This window comes from Pipra filicauda, unplaced genomic scaffold (assembly GCF_003945595.2).
Source record: "Pipra filicauda isolate LSUMZ 115617 unplaced genomic scaffold, ASM394559v2 scaffold4_size7858003_pilon, whole genome shotgun sequence".
In the NCBI taxonomy this organism is placed as follows: Eukaryota; Metazoa; Chordata; class Aves; order Passeriformes; family Pipridae; genus Pipra; species Pipra filicauda.
The window spans coordinates 6,419,285-6,436,934 of record NW_024104643.1 but is presented as its reverse complement, the minus strand read 5'-3'; the positions used below and the strand labels follow the sequence as shown (position 1 = coordinate 6,436,934).

Here is a 17,650-nt window from a genome sequence, read left to right as displayed (position 1 = left end):
CGTCACATGGCCTAATGAGACTCATCACCTACCTCTGCCCCAAAAGTTTCCCATCTCATAATCAGAATAGCAGAGAACTCCTCGGAAAAACCTTATTGCTTGAGACTTGAGGGCACAGACTAAGCATGCCCTGAGCAGGAAGACGGGGTTACTTCTCACACAGGCCAGCTGGACAAGCAAATGTGACACCCGAGGGGCACACACCCACTCTCCACCTTGGATCCACGTTCCATCCAAAGGGACAACCTCTCCAAATCCGTCGCTTGGAGCGGAGAGGCCTCGGTCTGCTGGCTCCTGGCCACCCACCCGGCTGGCACCGCGGGAGCCCCGGCTGGGAGCTGGCACGGCCCAGGCAGGACTTCACCCCGGCAGCCCAAGGGGGTGAGGTTTAAACCACCGTCCCCAGCCAGGCAAGGAAAGCGGCGACTGGGCAATCTGGGGTTTAGCCCCAGCTGCACCACGGATTTCCTGAGCGGCCCCGGGCACCTCGCTCAGCAGCCACTCGGTTTTCCTACCTGTGCGAAGAGGGAGATGTGCCTGCTCTCATCCCCGTTTGTCCCAAGGCCAGGCACGTTAAACCCGGCATCGCTGCAACACCTGGAGCCACAGAAACCCCCACCGTGACCAACCCTCCCACCCCGCAACTGCAACGCGAGTGGGCTCCGCTTCCACGCCGTCCCCGGAGCGAGCAGCCAGCGAGGGCTGGAAGAAAAACACTTTTCTTCCTCTAAAATCCCAGACTAAAGCAAAAGCAGCCCAGAGCACCCCGCGGGGAGAGGGGTGCCGAGCCGCCCCACGCAGCCGGGCGGGTCCCGCAGAGCTCCCGCAGCGGCGGGACGGGATTTTAATTGCATTTATTCCAATTTCGGTGGCTGGGGAGCCCGCGGCAGGGCAGCGAAGGGCAGCTCAGCCCCCGGCCCGGGCAGGGCAGGGCAGGGCGCACCGGGGCGGGGGCTCCACGCGTGTCCCGACCCCCGCGCGCAGGGCAGGGGGTGCGGGCGGCTCGGCGCCGCTGCCCCGCACCTGCCGGGGGGCTGCGGGGCCGGGGGGCAGCGGGTGCGGGCGGGACCGGGGCGCGGGACCCTCCCCGCCGCGCCGGGCACTCACCCGCGGCAGGTCCGTGGTGGCAGCTCGGCCGGGCTGCGCTCGGTCCGGTCCGGTCCGGCGGAGGCCCCGGCCCCGAGCGCGGGGCGGGCGGCGCGGCGGGGCGGGCGGGCGGGCGCCGCCGAGCCCAGGCATCGGCGGGGGGAGCGCGGGGCGGGCGGGCGCGACACACACCGGCATCAGCCGGGCTCGACCGCCGGGCGGGGGGGGTGACGTCACCCGGGCCGGGGCGCGCGTGCGCGCGGGGGGGACACGGGGGGGTCGGGACAGCTCCGGGATCGGGACCGGGATCGGGATCGGGACCGGGATCGGGCACGGGATCGGCACCGGGGAGCTCAGGGAGCTGAACCGGCCCGGCGGGGCTCGGAGGGCTCCCTGTGGAGCTGGAGAAGGACGATGAGTGCGGTCCGTCCGTGATGTCCATCAGCGCTGTCCATAACAGCCCGGGCAGGGCAGCCCTTCCTTCCCGCTGGAGCGGCAGGGATGGTCCCCTTCCCAGTCCCAGCCTGGGCAGGAGGGTCTGTCCCACCCGCGGAAGGACAGAGGCTGGGGGCTCAGGGGTCCGGCCACGGGGGGAGCGGCTCTGGCCCCCCGGGCTGGGGAGGTGCCCAGGGTGCCCCAACCGGAGCCCAGACCGGCACCCCCAGGGCTTTGGCAGCATCACTCACAGCCTGCTGCGAGAGCGAACCCAGCACCGACTATTTTTTTAAATAAAGCGTGGCTTGGAAAGATTTTGTCCTGAAATCAGACACCGGCTTTTGGACAAAAGATAAAAGATTTTCCAGCTGCCTAAATGTGCACGTCATCCCACTTTTCCTGGATTCAGGGCTGATGGTCGGACTCTGCTCACAGTTACATTGATGTAAATACGATGTCACTTATCTAAAGCTGTTGGCTTTGCAGTGCGGGTCCCGGCTGGATTGTCGGCAGCTGGGACAAAAAAGCTGAGGGCTCAGTTCAGAGCCTTCATTTTTCAGGACCATTTTGTGCTTGGGGCTCTCAGCTCTCCCAGTTTTAGAGTGTGGCTGGATTTCTCTGCAAGCCCTGGCTCTTGGAGCCACATGACTGTGTGGGAATCACAGCTTTCTGGTTTTTCTTTTTAAGTGAGCTTGAACCCTTTGTGTTTACAAAAGAAATGTGAACTTCCAACAGGTCAGAAACTAGGAGCCAAATCAGCAGAGCATGTTTTTAAACCAGAACGGGTGGTTTCAACCAGTCCTGCGGCCGTAATCCAGCTTTTTCAATGCATTTGATTGGTGACTGAGGATGGCATTTCCTTCTCTTAGGCAAAATGGCTTTCCCACCCACTCCATCACATGCCAGGCCAGTCTGACTTGATCTTTCTGGGAATGGGAAAGAAAAAAAAAACAACCAAACAAAAAACACCACCACTGTTTTCCTGTTGTATTCCTGGCTCCAGGGCTGGCATGCGGAACAGCTGGACTTCCAGGAGTTGCCCCCACCCCTGAGGGAGTAGAACACCTGAGCCATGCTCCCCACGGCTTTCACAGGATGGGAATTCCACCCCATCCAGCTGTGCTGACTTGGTGTTTCTGCCTCTGCTCTCATCCTGTTTTGCTGAATCACCCCTTTCACAAGCCTCTGGAGCTCTTTGTTGATCCAGGGAAGGAAGCCCCAGCCTGGCCAGCTGAGGGTCAGGAAGCTCTGCCAGCCTTCCCAGAGATCCCTTTGCTCTTCAAAGGCTGTTTCTCCCTGCTGGGAGACGTGGCCCTGATAACAGGAAAGCCCTTTCACATCCCAAGCTCTGGCAGGGATTCCCTGGAGGATCACAGCAGAGGGATGTCAGTGAGGGATGACAGCCCTGCCAGCAGCAGGGAGCTGCTCCAGGGAGTTGCCTGGCACAGGGACCTTGGAGCTGATGGGTTGATTGACTGCTGTCAATCCCACATCTGGGTCACCCAGCCATCTCTCACCAAACATCTGGTGCCTGCAGCATCCTGCTCAGAGCATAGCATTCAGGAAAAGGCAACTGCAGCTGTGCCTCAGCCTGCCTGGCCGCTGCCAGGACTGTGACAGCATCTCAGGAAACCCCTGGGTAAGGGGGACACTGGTGAAGGTAAAGACAGAGCAGACCCAGGGAGAAAGGGGCCAGGCTAGTGGCCCTCAGAGGATTGTGCCACAGAGCAGTGAGGTCCTGGGGCATCCCTTCAGTGTGAGAAAGGGAGCAGGATAACACAGCTTCCTGGCTCAGGGGTGGGAAGAGGATCTGAATGCTGCAGATGGGCTTCCAGCCATCAAGCAGTGCTGGTGTCCCCAGCTACTGCCTGAGCACTGTGACTGGAGGGATTTCTCCTGTCCCAGCCCCGGCTTTTTGTCTACACAGCCAAGCGAGACCCTTTCTTTCAGCTCAGTTCCCCTCCTGTCCTCTGCAGCATCTCTGATGAGCTAAGCCATCAGAGGTCTCAGCCAGCATGAGGACAGGTGGGTTGACCAGCTTCCTGAATCTCTCTCACGGTTGGTTTGTCCACTCTCCCTCCAGACATTTCCCCCCAGGCCCATGAAGAGGCAGACAGCAAGGTGGGGATCCAAGGAGAAGCATCCCAGGGGACTGCCAGGCTGCTCAAAGATGAGATCAAGAAGCTGGGAAAATCCCAGAGAAATAATGTGATGACTGAGGGAGGAGGCAAAACCCTCACCAACTCCCACCTTGGAGGCAGCTGGAGAATTGGCTGTGGCCTGGCTGGGCTGCAGGAGCTGTTGAAATACAAAGAGGGGTAAAAACAAGCCTATGTTTGACACGGCTTGTGCCCTCTCCCACCCTGTGATTGAAGACACAACTTGTTTTTTTGAGACAGAGGAAAATTTAGGAGTCTCCTGCGCAGCCAGTGCCTTGGGTGCTCCCAGCTGCCAAGTGGATGGATGGAGTTTTCCTGGAGAGGCCCTGGAAACACTGGGGTTGTGACTTCCAGCACTGTGGTGATGGCACAGCCCACAAGGCAGTGCTGCCCCATGCGAGGTGAAGGCTGTGATCCAGGATGGGTGGGGAGCACTGGGATGCAGGGATGCAGGACAAAAGCTGACAGGATGGATGTGTGTGTGAGCTTTGTGGAATCCAAGGAGCTGAAAATACTGCATCTCAGTTGACTAGTGAAAAAATCTGTCTTGTTTTGCAAAGAGTCATTGCAAACATCTGCATGTTGTGGAGTTCCCAAAAGGAGGAAGAAACCTCTCCCCACTGGAGCAGCTCCTGTGGGAGGAGGCAGAGAATGCACAGAGAAATTGGGGTGCTCAGGGTTACAAGCCCAGGGAGTGATGGAACTGCAGGGCTCATCTTCCAAAAAAGAGTAAGGAGGAGTAAGAGGGAGTATGAAAAGCAGCTGGCAGGAACCAAGGATAATTTTATGGTTTTGCGAAAAATTACCATGGCAATTAAAAGTGCTTTAAGCTTTTGAAGGAGAAAGAAGGAAAGAAGAGGGAAGTAAAAGGCCCTGGGGCCGGATTGAAGGGTAGGATGGAGAGAGGAACAGCCATCACCCAGCACAGCCATGGCACAGCTGGGGATCTGCTGCAGGGGCATGGGGGATGAGCAAAGATCGGTGTGTCGGGAGCCAGGTGTAAGGGCTGGTGGGAAAAAACAGCTGGACAAGAAGCCTTGGAGGTAAGTGATGGGGAAGGTACTTCTGCAGAGTGCCCGAATGCCAAGAGCTCATTCCTGTGTCCAGAGGGTGGTGGCTTGGAGCCATAGCAAGGCTGAGCTGCCCATATGCTCCTGCTGGCTTTGCTTTCCCTCTCCACGCTTACCTGGTGATGCACTCAGCTGGCTGAGGAAGAAATGGTGTCCTGTGCTGAAATGTCCTCTGCAGCACTTTTGACTAGTTACCAGGCATCTGCAGCCGGGATCTGCCCTTGCTTTTGTGTCCCAGCCCTGGGGTTTGTGTTACAGCCCCAGGGTGTTCAGGGTGTAACCCATTGCCCTGGGTGAGACCCACTGTGGTGGCATCACCAAGCACTAGTCTAAGGAAAAAGTGCCTGAGGTGTCACATCCCAAAGTGTCTTGATGGAGGTTCCAGCAGGCTCCTTCCCCACTAGGCATGAGTGCCTGGTGACCTGGCTACAGGCTGCAGGGTTTGGTGGCAGTGCCAGCCCACCCTCCTCGGGGACCACAGCCGTGCCTGGCCACCCACAATAGCTGCTTTCAATCCAATTTCACCGAGGGGCAGAGCTCTCAGAAACACTAAGCTGCTGGAAAACAGGCTTCCTTCCTCGGCTGATTTGTCACAGCCTTCAGGAAAGTTCCCGTGTTGGGTCTGGGACCTCATGTCCAGGCTGTTCTTGGCATTGGATGGGCATGGGGGGGATCTCCATTCCTCCCTCCCACTGCCATCAGCCTTACCAGTATCGCACAGCTGAGGAAACTGAGGCACAGGGAGGTAACAGAGCTTGCCTGGGAATGAACTGTGGCATTTCTGCAGATCAGCCCATCGGCTGGGACCAATGAGGGTGGTTTGGACCCTTCTTCTCAGGGACTAAAGAGGTCCTAAGCAGCCACCCTCCAGCTTTGGTGCTTCCCTGCTCTCATGGAGCAAGGTCAGCTCCACAACTGATGGGTGGGAGAGCCCTGCACACACACCAGCAAAAGGCCCTTCATCCCCAAAGTGCCACCAGGTCTTATGCAGACCAGGAGCTGCCACCACTCAATCCCCATCACTCCAAAACCCAGCAGAGAGGGTGCCGGAGAATCACCTGCACAGGGGTTGGGTGGCCACAGGGCAGAGCCCACACCAGCCACACCCCTGTCCCAGAGTCACAGTGTGGTGGGAGTCACCACACTTTTGGGGGACATAGAAAAACCCCACCAACCTCAGTTTCTCACTTGAGTCCACCTGGCCATTCCTGCATCTCTTCCCCACTGCATCGCTTCCCCACTGAGATCCGGGGAGCCTCAGTTCTCTTCAAGCTGCTGCTTTCCTTTCAGTGCGCTCTCCTTTCCCACCCCACTGGAGATGACACAGGGCAGAGGAGCCCTCCCTTTATGCCCTGTTAAGACGTGGCCGTGTCCTGCGGGACGGTGGGCTGGAGCAGGAGGGTCTCCATGGACAGCTGTGCCCGGAGCTGCCGGAGCACACGCGCCTGTTGAAGGACACCCCGGTACGCGCTGCCTCCCCGATCCCGCTCCGCATTCCCAGCAGCCCTCATGGGCTCGGCGGGAGGGACGCCCTGGGGTCTGCGGTAGTTCGGGAGACGGGCCCTGCCCTCGCTCAGGTGAGAGGAAGGGAGCGGCGGGGAGAGCAGGGCCGAGGGTGAGCGCTGCCGGCAGGGAGCGGCCCCCGGGGTTCGCTCTGGCCCCGGGCCCAGGGGGTGCCGAGGCTCAGCGGCTGCCCGGGTAACGGGGAAGGTCCCGGCTGGATGGATGGCAGTGTGGATGTGGGCAGGGTGGCCCAGGAGCAGAGCAGGCTGGTGTCAGCAAAATACCCGGCTTGTTTTGGGAGGCTGTTCAGCGGTGGAGGTGGAGCTGAGCGGTGTTGCCTCCCCGGGGCAGGACTGACCCCTCCGCAAGGGCTGCGTGCTGGAGGGCTGCGGTCCTGCTGGTCTGGGGGCTGAGGGCTCGAGTTGCCGCGTTCCTCTAGGGGGTTATTTATTGAATGTGACTTGAAAACCCTTTCTCTTGCTCTTGTCCAACTCTTAATCTCTCTCCAGAGCAAAACTTGCCTTTCACCTCCCTAACGGGCCTGCTCCATCCGTGGGGGAGCTGAGGCCTGCAGGGGAGAAGCCTCTTCTCTCCATCCCCTGCCTTCCTCCAGCTGTCCTGGGGGAGGCCCACAGGGAGTCAAGTTCGGTGAAACCTGTACCAGAGCCATACTGAGTGGTCCCCAGCAACGAGATGCCTGGGGAGGGGGCAGCTGCCCACTGAGGCCAGGGGGGGACAGCAGCTCCGCACAGGGGATGTGGCTCTGGCACGTTTTGCTGCTGAGCTCTCGCACCCTGTGTTGACCATGATGGTGATGCTCAGTGTGGGGCTGTTTCTGGGGCCAGTTTCCAAGCCCCCACCCCAAATCCTATGGGCCATGCAGGTTTACCTGCCCAGGATTTTCTCTGTGTACTTTTTAGGTCTGTGTCAGTGTATATCCCAGCGGGGAGGCCATCAGCGCTGCCCTGGGAGCACTGGGGTGAGCCAGATTTTCCTCCTCCAAAAATCCCCCCCATGCAGCGAGGAGCTCTCTCCTGTTTGCTGCCGGGCCCTGCAGCACAACAGGGAAGGCAGCTGGAGGGCTGCCAGCCCCGGCAGCAATGCCTGGGAAAGCTGGGCTCAGCAGGTTGGTGGTGGCCCCATGACCCAGGCCCCGCTCACAGCAGAGCTGATGGAGGCACCGAAGCTTCGGGAGCTGGCTAGCACTTCCCTGCCATCATCCCCCGGGGAGGATCTGGGCTTTGGGCATGTTCCCAGCTGTCAGGGAGAGGTGGGGGACGGAGCATGGAGCAGGAACCGCATTTGCCCACACAGACTGCCTTCCAGGAGGGATGTCTGGGAGCAGGACAGGGCTGAGCTTGTGCGAAACAGATCGGAGAGGCTGGGTACCTGCTGGGGCAGAGGGCTCATCGGGTGGCACATGCTTGTCCTCATCCCTTTGGGTAAGGAACCAACTCTCCCCAGCCGCCCTGGGTTGAGTGTGCACTGCGGGCTGTGCTGAGAGCCCCTGGGGACACCACACCATGTTGGCTGTGCTGCCAACACAAGAGCTTTCCTTTAGTTCATCCATGGTCATCCTGTGCCCTCCTGCTCTGCTTGGGACAAGGTGGGCTGCAGAGCTGGCTGCTGGGGAAGCTGGGCTCGGCCTCCATGGTTCCCAGTCCCTGGTGCGACGTGCTGACACCACAACCACTGTCCTGCTGATGCTGAGTGCTGAGCAAATGGAGCGAGGAGCTCCTCTGGCCCGAGGCCTGGGAACAAGATCCAGCACCCCGACATAGATCTGCAATCCTGGGTCTTCATCGTGTTGACCAGAGGCAGCTACCAGTGGTGGAACTGTGCAGGAAGAGGCGCTGCATGAGAGCATGTGTGCCACCTTGTGTGGCTGGAGGCATGGCTGTGCTGTGAGCCCAGCATGGACCATTTGGCTCTCCAGCTTTACAGCCAGGACTCCAGCATGGTGGAGAGGAGTTCCTGCTCATCATGGTGGATGAGCAGGAAGCAGGCAAGGCTTTCCTTCCATATGTTCTGGCTAATGAAAACCAGGAGCTGTACAACCTCAGAGTGTAGCCTTGTGGCAGAGCTGTCTGGGTGTCCTCCAGGCGGCACGACCCCTTTGCTGGGATTCCCTGGAAAGATGGGTGGTGGTGGCAGGGGCCAAGATGTGGAGACTAGGGAGTTCTGGCTTGAACAAGGGTCATGTCTGGCCAATTCCACGATGCCTTCCCTTCCGAGTGGGAAATGTTAGGTTTGGACTTTGTTCAAAAGGAGTGTGTGGTGTATGCAGCAGCTCGAACTTCCCACCTCTCTGCCTTGAGTTGTTTGGGAATTTTTAAGGACAGTGCAGGACAGGATGTCTTCTGCCAATCAAATTCTTGTTTGAGCAGGATGTTGACAGCTTGGTTGCACAGTGTTGCTGTGAGGCTGCATGTGCCCTTCCAAGGGGCAGATGTGATGGTGTAAGCCAATGGCAATGGCAAAGGCATCTCTTCTCCAAGCTGGATGCTCTGCTCTGGCTTCTGTCCTGTTTTCTGGTGCTCACAGAGGCCCTGGCTGAAGGCCCTGGCCCTTCAGGTGTTTGCCTTTGTTTCCCTAGAGGCTTACCTGTGCCCATGATGGGGCTGTGTTTGCAGCCATGACATGACTCTCACTGAGTAAATGTTTACTGCCGGAGTTCTCTTCCCCTCCCTGAGTGTATTCCTGTCTCTCCCTTGCAGTCTCAGACAATGAACTATATGGGGCACCTGGCTGAGTCCGTCTTTGTCACGGTGAAGGAGCTGTACCAGGACCTGAACCCTGCCACCCTGACAGGCTGCATCGATGTGGTGGTGGTGAGGCAGCCCGATAACTCCTTCAAGTGCTCCCCATTCCACGTGCGCTTCGGGAAACTGGGAGTGCTGCGCTCCAGGGAGAAGGTGGTAAGTGGTTCCTTTCCATGGGGCTGTGCTTCCTCTCTGGTGTCTCCAGACCCAGTATCTTCTATAACCCTTGGGTTGTGGAAAAACTTTGAGGGGAACGGGAGCCCTACTGAGAGGAGTGCTTGCCAAGATTTGGAGGTGATGCCCCCTAATGGAACCCATCCTCTTCCAGGAATGACTATGCTTCCCAGGAAATCTGGGAGTGGTCCCTTGCCTCAAAGGCTGCGTGGCTGTCAACCCTGCAAGCAACTCCGACCCAGCCCCTCCCTGGGGAAGTGCCCCTGCACTCCAGTGGATGAGTGGGTTTGGATGGACAGGCTGCTTCTGCCTCTTGTTAGGTTGACATTGAAATCAACGGGGAGCCTGTGGACCTGCATATGAAGCTGGGAGACAATGGAGAGGCCTTCTTTGTCCAGGAGTCAGAGGAGAATGAGGTTGGTGATGCAGAGGTGCTGCAGGTCTGTGTTCTGCTGTGTGGAAGTACAGAGTTGAGGTGGAATGACCAGGTTTGGAATGCTGCTCTTCCACAGACTCCATTGTCCCTTCTGATGTTTTCTGTGTCTGGAAAGGTTCCTATTCAAAGGACCTTTCAAACAGTGTGGAGGACCTGGGCAGTGGAGCACCCTGAGGGAGTACTAGACCACATATCTGCATCCCAGACTGATCTCCATCAATGGGCATGGCTGCTGGCCAGCCAGGCAGATATCTTGGAGCTTGGCCTTTTGAGGGATCTTATAACAGGGATGAGAATGAGACAGATGCTGTGGCAGGCTGCCCACTCCACTGGGAAGTGGGATAAGACTAGTTGTGGCTTCCAGAAATCTTGGCAGCTCTTCTCCCAGCCTGACTCGTGATCACTGCTAGCTTGGGCTGGGTTTGGGAGCAGGAGAGGGCTGAGTCCCATTTGCAGCCTTTATTATTCTGGTCTCGTGGTGCCATCTCCTGCCTGTCTCTCCTTGCCCATGTTAGAGATGTCTTTAGCTTGTGGCTGGATCGGCCTTCTTTTATTTACAAGTTTTATGTACAAACCCTCTCCTTTTAGGCCAGGCCACAAAACGGCTTGTGAGCTGCAGGCTCAGTGGTGTTGGTTGTGCTGGTGGAGTATGTTCCATAGGCAAGAGCAAGGAGCTGCCAGGCTGGAAAGGAGCATGCTGGAGGGAGCTGATGGGCTCTTCCCCATCCCTGTTGCAGGACAGCATCCCCTTCTGCCTTTGCACGTCCCCCATCCCCACGGAGCAGAGCCTGAAGGATTCTGTCCAGCCATCCCACGGGCAGGAGGCCACCGGCGCTGAAGTGACCCAGCGCAAGAGGAGGCGACGCAGGAGAAAGGCCAAGAGGAAGGAGGTGTTGGACTCAGAGTCTGAAAGCTCTGATGAGACCAAAGGCGAGATGCCTATGGAGGAGCTGTGCAAGCTGCCAGCCCCAGGGTGAGCTGCTTGGTCTGGGCAAGGTGGGTCAAGCCCGTGGGTTCACTTGGTGAAGCCCAGCAGTATTGGAACAGGAGGAAAGTGTTTCCAAGGGGAGCCCAGCCTGCTCTGGAGTAGGAAGCCAGTGGGAATGGTGAAGCTGTATTGCCAGCTTTCTGGAGAGGTGCCTGAGAGTAGCACAACTGACCCTTTTCCCCCTTTGCAGTGGTGCAGGGTGTTCATCCTTCACTGGTGCCCTCGAAGAAGAAACCCTGTTGTTGCAGTCCCCAGAGATGCACCCGCACTCTGACGGGGAGCTGGCCTCCACAGACAGGTAATGGACAGGGGCAAGGTGTTCTGCTCAGCTCTGGTGAGAGCAGGGGACAGGCCTCATGGCTAGGAAAGTGGTACAGGAAAAGGACTTGCAGGTGTCAGGAGAGGAGGGTTTTCCTGGCCTGATATGGTGTGGCTGGAGGAAAGCTCAGAGGCCATGGGGGACACTTGTGGTCATGGTCACAGATGTGAGAAACCTGCATGTCCAGGGCTCTGTGCTCCTGAGCTGCTCTGGACAACTACTGGCATAGCACTTTGCTTCCCTGGGCCTCAGCTTCCGTAGGCCCTGGTCCTTTGTGAGTGACAGTCTTATGGAGCAGAACTGACTTTATGGGAAACCAGCCTTACAGGGTTCTTGGTCCTAAATGTCCTTGTGCTGATAGGAGAGCATGGGGCTGTGGTATTGGTAAGCTCCCATATCACTTTCTCTTCTTGCAGCTTCATGCTGAGCCATCTATCTTCTCCCAAAAGTGATTCTGAACTGGAGGTCAGATCACAGGACAGTTTTGCTCTAGGGGCTGAATCCCACGTGCAGTGGACCTGGGGAATGCTCCCTCAGGTGAGTCCCTGCTCTTGATCTTCTCTAGCAGCTGCAGAAGGCGGAGGAGTCTGTGGCCAGGCAGCCTTCGGGGAGTTGTCCCCCTCTGCCTAATGCTCTGGGCAACTTCCCATCCTCAAACCTGTCCTTCTGCTTTCCTTGAGGTGAATAAATTGGAACGAGTTGAACCAGCCAAGCCCTCAAAGACCATTGCTACTGCAAGAACCTCCATCTCTGCGGCACTGGTCCCAGTGGATGAGGCAACCCCTCTTGCTGCCATCTCTGAAAGTCTGGAAGGGAATCCAAGTCCAGCAGGACCTCAGGACGTACCCTGTTCCTCGGCTGTGTCTGTTATTGAGACAACACTTGCACCCCAGGATGGGAACAGCATCCCCAGTGCTGGGGGGGCAGAAAGGTTGTTGGCCTCCTCAGTCCCACAAGAGAACCAGGAGGAAGATGGGAGTGTTGTGCCAGAGGCTCAGCTGGTTGTGGAGCCCTTTGAGGGAGCCACTGCTCAAAGGCAGGCAGGCTCAGAGGGCCCTGAGCACCAGCGGGAGAGGCAGAGGAGCGAAGGTGAGAGGATGGCTGGTGCAGCTGGAAGTGGTGTTTGAGCCTGCAGGTGCCTGTCTCGGATGAGGGCCTGGGTTATTCATTCACTATAACTCCCTCATGACTGCCCTGGGCATTGCAGGTGTGCTGTTTGCTTTGCTTTGCCCTCTCTGTGTGCAACCAACTCCTTTGCTTTGAAGACTCATCCCTCAAGTTTCCAGCTTTCAGTGACCACCCAGCTCCCAGGAAGGCTTTCTTGCCTTATGTTCCCTGAAGTCCATCCTTGGATGTCTCTGCCTTTGCTTGCTTAGATTTCTCAGCAATACAGGCCATACCTTAACTTGAAGTGTCTGGCACCACCTGGCCTGACTTGTGTCTTTTTCCTGAACATGCCAGGTCAAGGGGAAAATCTCAGGGAAACATTTATATTCCTCCCCTTGACAGTATATTTAAGGATTATGCCAGTGTAGGTGTCTTGAGGTACTTTTGTTGCTATTGATTTAAGGCAGCTTTTGCAGTAGGAAAATGGCTGCCCTGTTTGTATGGTACATGGCTATGATGGAGGAAAACTCTGTTACTGTCTTGATAGATGTTGGGATGGTTAGAAAGGTGATTCAGCTAAGCTCTCTCTCTCCTGTCTGTGCATTGAGGATCCATCAAAAGAAGTCCTCACTTGGGTCCCAGTGACATTTACCTGGAAGACCTCTCCAACCTGGATGAGGAGCAGGTGGCTCTCTGTTTCCCCAGGAGGTATGAGTTGCCCCAGCTGGCCAGGCTCAGACCTTCTTGAGCAATTCCCTTGGCACAAAGGATGGAGGTATGTTTAAAACTATTGTCTGATGTCACTACCAGCAAAAGAAGAAGCACAGAGCAGAGTTTGAGGCCTGTGACAGACCCCAGCAACCCTGTGTGTGTCCAGTTGCCACCCAGCTTGCCTGCTGACACCCCCCCGGACTGCGACCCCATGCCTGCGGTCGCCCTGTCGCTGTGCGGGGGCCTGAGGGGCAGCAAGCAGATCTCTCACGGTAGGTGAGAGGGGAGGGGGAACCTGCAGCCCCAAAATCCATTATATCCACCGGTGGCATGACACAGCCTCTGTCCCACCAGAGAAGTTCCTGGAGCACATGGTTTCCTACCAGCAGTTTGTTGAGAATCCAAGGCTTGTCAATGACCCGAACCTGGTCATACTCATCAACAACAAGTGAGTGGCCTGCTCTTCCTGCTGCTTCATCCCACGATGGACAGTGTGGTCCCTTTGCCCCTACAGAAACCCTCCTGTAGCAGTGTGACTCCATCCCAGAGCGTGACTGTACTGCAGTAGTTGTGAGAGGGGAGCTGGCTGTGGTGCAGGTTGGTGATCTGTAAAGAGCTCTCTCTCCAGGAGTGATGATGTGCCCACCCCTCTTGGTTTTCCAGGTATTACAACTGGGCAGTGGCTGGTCCCATGGTCCTTTCCATGCAGGCTTTCCACAGGAGCATTCCTGAGGTCAGTGGTATGACACATTTTCTGACCATGATTCTCAGCAGGGCCTGAGAATCCTGGGCTGAGCCTCCCTGGGATGAGAACTGACTTTATCCCATGTTCTGCCATGTTCACAGAGCATCATTGACGACCTGGTGAAAGAGAAGATGCCCAAGAAAGGCAGAAGGTGGTGGTTCTGGAGGAGGAAAGAATTCCCAGCAGAGGAGGTGTGTTTGTGGCAGTGGATGTGACAACCATGTCCCCAGGGGACAGGCATCATTCTGCTGACTGGCAGAGGTGGGGGTAGGGGAGCAGCAGGGTCCTGGGGATGGCCTGGGGCTGAATATGAGGACATCCAGGATCTGACAAGGTGACTTCTGAAGGTTGCTCCTGTCCCCTTGGGTCTGTTAATACCTGAGCAGCAGAACAAGGCCTGGTGATGCAGTAACACAGACCTTGTAATCCATCCTGCCACGTGCCCCTCATGCCAGGTCCCCAGGTACCACGTGTGCTTGCTGGTCTCCCTGCCCCACCACAGCACCAGGCTGTGCTTCCTCTGCCATGGGCAGTGTCCTCGTGGAGGCAGGGGGAGCACTGCTGCCTCTCTTCTGGCATCACTGCTCCAAGTGGAAGAAAAGCAAAGCAGCCCCTGTTCCTGCCCTTGGCTCTGTGTAAGCACTGCTCAGCAATAACAGAAACATCTCTGTGATCAACACTGTTCAGCACAAATCCAGAACACAGCCCCAAACCAGCCACTGTTAAGAAAACTCTGCCCCAGCCAAAACCAGCACACCCTTCTCTGCCTGCAGAAGCAGCCAAAGCCAGGGGAAGCCAACGAGGGGATGCTGCAGCCTGACTCTGCTGAGCAGAGGTGAGTGCCTCCCTCCCAGGTCACCTTCACAAGTCTGCATGCTCCTTATCTCTTCTCCTAAGTGACCAGTTATTCCCAAATTTATCTAATGTAAGGGGGCAAAAAGCTCTATTAAGACTCCGGCTGATCCCAGTCCAGCAAGATCTTCCCTTCTTTGTGTAGGCAGGAGGAAGAAAGCTCATCCAGTGATTATGAGACCCTGCACTCTGGGCACATGTTGGCAATAGAGGCCCCTGCTCAGAAACCTCTGCCAACCTACAAGAAATCCTTGCGGCTCTCCTCCGAACAGATCGTATGTATTTACTCCTCTGCCTTCACTGCCTGTGTGTGTGTAGGGGTGAGACAACCTTAAACAGGGATTTCTCTGCTCCTGACCTCCAAGTATCTTGCCCTGGTTGGCCACCCTATACAGGCTTGGGGTCTCTGGCCTGGCTGGGTGGCAGTCTGGCCTCTGGCAAGTCTTGGTCTGGTGTGAATTGGTGCTGCTGTAACACTTTGGCTGCCCCTCTGCCACAGGAAAGGTTGAATCTGCAGGATGGCCCCAACGAGGTGGCATTCAGTGTGACAACTCAGTACCAGGGCACGTGTCGCTGCGAGGCCACCATCTACCTGTGGAACTGGGATGACAAGGTGGTGATCTCGGACATCGACGGCACCATCACCAAGTAAAAGGCCTTTATGCCACCCCAAAATCCGTGTTTTCCCCTCTTAAGGGAAAGTGTCCTTTAAAGGCTTGCATAGGCAGGCAGGAGAGACCACAAACCCCACGGCGCTGGGGATGGATACCCACCAGGTTGGATCACACTAACCCGGTATCCTTTCCTTCTAGGTCGGATGCTCTGGGGCACATCTTGCCTCATCTGGGTAAAGACTGGACTCATCATGGGATTGTTAAACTCTTCCACAAAATCCACCTGTAGGTATTGGATCAACTGAGGCCAAGGGGAAGTGGGAAACTGATGGAGTGAGAGCCAGGGCTCACTGATGCTGGCCAGAATGGCCTCGTTACCTGCTGTCAGTGATGGCTGCTGTGCTGCCTACATGGTGCTGGGGGGTGAAAGCAGGGGGCCCCCTGGGAGCAGATGCTGGCATTGCCTTCCCTGGCAGGAGTGTGTCCGTGGAAGTTTTGCTGGGGAGGTGTAGCTGAGCAGTGGTGGTGAGACCACCCAGGGTGACACCTGAGAGTGGTGGCAGGGGAGTCCCCAGCACTGCCAGCCCCGGGTCGGTGCCGGTGTTTCTCTGGGTGCCCAGCGATTGCTTCCCAGAGCCCAGGGGATGAGACCCCCGAAGGGTGACACTAGCAGTGGGTCCCTGCAGAGCCTCCAGCTCAGTCCCTGGCCCCTGTGGCCACTGAGAGGCACTGTGGGCCCGTGGATGGCTCATCCCGGCCCTGGGAGGGACACGCTCCTGGGGCTGCAGGGACACGACTGGCATTTCGGCTGCCTCTGGCCACCCTGGTACCCCCTCGGCTGAGCTGCCCTGCCCTGGAGGCCTGTGAGGGCTGGGTACAGCCCCCCTAATGCCCAGGCAGCCCGGTGGGATGGAGGTGCTGCCTGGGGGTCCTGTCTGGGTGCGTGGGTGCTGAGCAGCAGTGGGTGCTGTGCAGCTGGGTGGCTGTGGCTGCTGGGGAGAGCCTGGAGGGTGGTGCAGGGACCCCCAGTGTGAGGCAGGTGGGGACTGGGCTTAGCCCAGGTCTCTGGGTAAGGCATTTGCATTGTTTGTGGAACCACCTTGGTTGCTGAAGGGGTGAACAGCTTTGGGCTTAGGCCAGGTACTGTCCCCCTTGAAGCAGAATGCCCTGCCCTGGACACGGCTCAGAGGGGCTCCCTGTGCTCTCTCTAGGAATGGCTACAAGTTCCTCTACTGCTCGGCCAGGGCGATAGGCATGGCCCACGTCACCAAAGGCTACCTCGAATGGGTCAATGACCAAGGCTGTGCCCTCCCCAGGGGCCCCATCCTGCTCGCCCCCAGCAGCCTCTTCTCTGCCTTCCACAGGTACTGTGTCCTCTCCTGCACCCCTCACGTCCCTGGGGGCAGCACCCCTTTCCCCAGCTCAGTGCTGAGGGATGTCCCAGCCTCAGACTGCTCTGCCCTCCTTGGCAGGAGAACTGCTTGCTCTCCCTGGAGCTTTGTGGTGCAACTCCTGATGCACACAACCTCTCTTGCCTTCCAAATCACTTCCCTGAGCCCCGGACAGCCTCGCTGCCCTCACTCCTGGCCAACTGATGCCACTCTGACCATGGGTCTTGTGCTGCAGGGAAGTGATTGAGAAGAAGCCAGAGGTGTTCAAGATCACCTGCCTGAGGGACATCCAAAACCTGTTTGCCCCGAGGTGTCCCTTCCATGCGGCCTTTGGGAACAGGCCCAATGTGAGCGGCTCTCCTGGGGCAGAGGGAGGGCTCGGGGGGGTGGTGGTGCCTTCCTGCAGCTCTCATGCCATGCTGGCCTTCCTTGGGCAGGATGTCTATGCATACAAGCAAGCAGGGCTGCCAGAGAGCCGCATATTCACGGTCAACCCCAGGGGAGAGCTGATGCAGGAGCTCACCAAGAACCACAAGTCAACGTAAGCGATGTGCTTATTCCTCAGCATCCTTGGGATAACTTCACTGTAACCCAGAGGAGCATCTTGGGGTGTAGAAAAGCAAACAAATGCCCAATGGCCCCAGTGCAACCTCTTTCTTACCCCCACAGGTACGAGCGGCTGTCGGAGCTGGTGGAGCTCATCTTCCCTCCCCTGGAACAGAGGGGGAGAGCTGGTCTGGAGTGCCCAGAGTACAGCCACTTTTCCTACTGGAGACCTGTGCTGCCTGATGTTGACTTGGATGCCTTCTTCTAACCCCATTCCCTGTAGAGGCCTGACCCGGGGCTCTCCTGTGTGTCCTTTGCCAGGACTGAATGCTCCAGCTGCACCTCTTCCCCCGTTTGCTGCTCAGGCATTTTGCACTTGTAATAGAGGTCATGACACCCCTTTTCAGGTGGCTAAAGGGAGTAAAAGGGAGCTCTGACTCTACAAAACCTCCAGTTGCTAAACTAAAACTATTGTAAGCTGGGTCTCTTCTAATGTTTGTAACCCCTCTAAAGCCTGGCTCTTTTTCAGAGGTGGTGGTTGATCACTGTTTTATTTATTGATGAGCCTCTGGCATAGCTATTGCTACCTCCAGTATGACCAGAGTTCCCAGACAGTCCAGCTTCCTGCAGTTTGGTAGCTGGTGGAGTGAAACTGCCCACCAAATCATTAAGGTGGATGGAAGATGTTGGGTATTTGAGTGTTTTTGACTAACAGCAATAATAAATAATGCCTCCAGTCTGGCACCTGCCTT

The 17,650-nt window shown here is 57.2% G+C and overlaps 2 protein-coding genes across 7 annotated transcripts in view; one reads left to right on the top strand and one right to left on the bottom strand.

Moving 5' to 3' along the window:
* ZHX3 (zinc fingers and homeoboxes 3) overlaps positions 1-1,174 on the bottom strand; it is a 41,330-nt gene extending 40,156 nt beyond the window's left edge. The window contains exon 1 of the mRNA XM_027732459.2: positions 1,108-1,174. The gene's annotated coding sequence lies outside the window, so the exon portion shown is untranslated. The remainder of the gene's footprint in view (positions 1-1,107) is intronic.
* Positions 1,175-6,239: 5,065 nt separating this feature from the next.
* Positions 6,240-17,642, top strand: LPIN3 (lipin 3). 6 transcript variants are annotated; one of them, XM_027732520.2, is made up of 20 exons: positions 6,240-6,327; positions 8,971-9,171; positions 9,510-9,605; positions 10,363-10,598; positions 10,804-10,911; positions 11,349-11,469; positions 11,613-12,021; positions 12,648-12,747; positions 12,850-13,022; positions 13,105-13,198; positions 13,414-13,483; positions 13,597-13,686; positions 14,269-14,330; positions 14,493-14,622; positions 14,847-14,995; positions 15,160-15,246; positions 16,173-16,325; positions 16,588-16,699; positions 16,790-16,893; positions 17,022-17,642. In XM_027732520.2, exons 2-20 carry the CDS (start codon positions 8,980-8,982, stop codon positions 17,164-17,166), a joined length of 2,631 nt encoding a protein of 876 aa, XP_027588321.1. In that variant the 5' UTR covers positions 6,240-6,327; positions 8,971-8,979; the 3' UTR covers positions 17,167-17,642. The 6 variants fall into 6 exon arrangements, with proteins under 6 accessions (XP_027588321.1, XP_027588316.1, XP_039242698.1 ...); XM_027732515.2 differs by having other exon boundaries at positions 16,588-16,893; XM_039386763.1 differs by lacking the exon at positions 6,240-6,327 and adding an exon at positions 6,411-6,448 and having other exon boundaries at positions 16,588-16,893.
* The last annotated feature ends 8 nt before the right edge of the window (positions 17,643-17,650 follow it).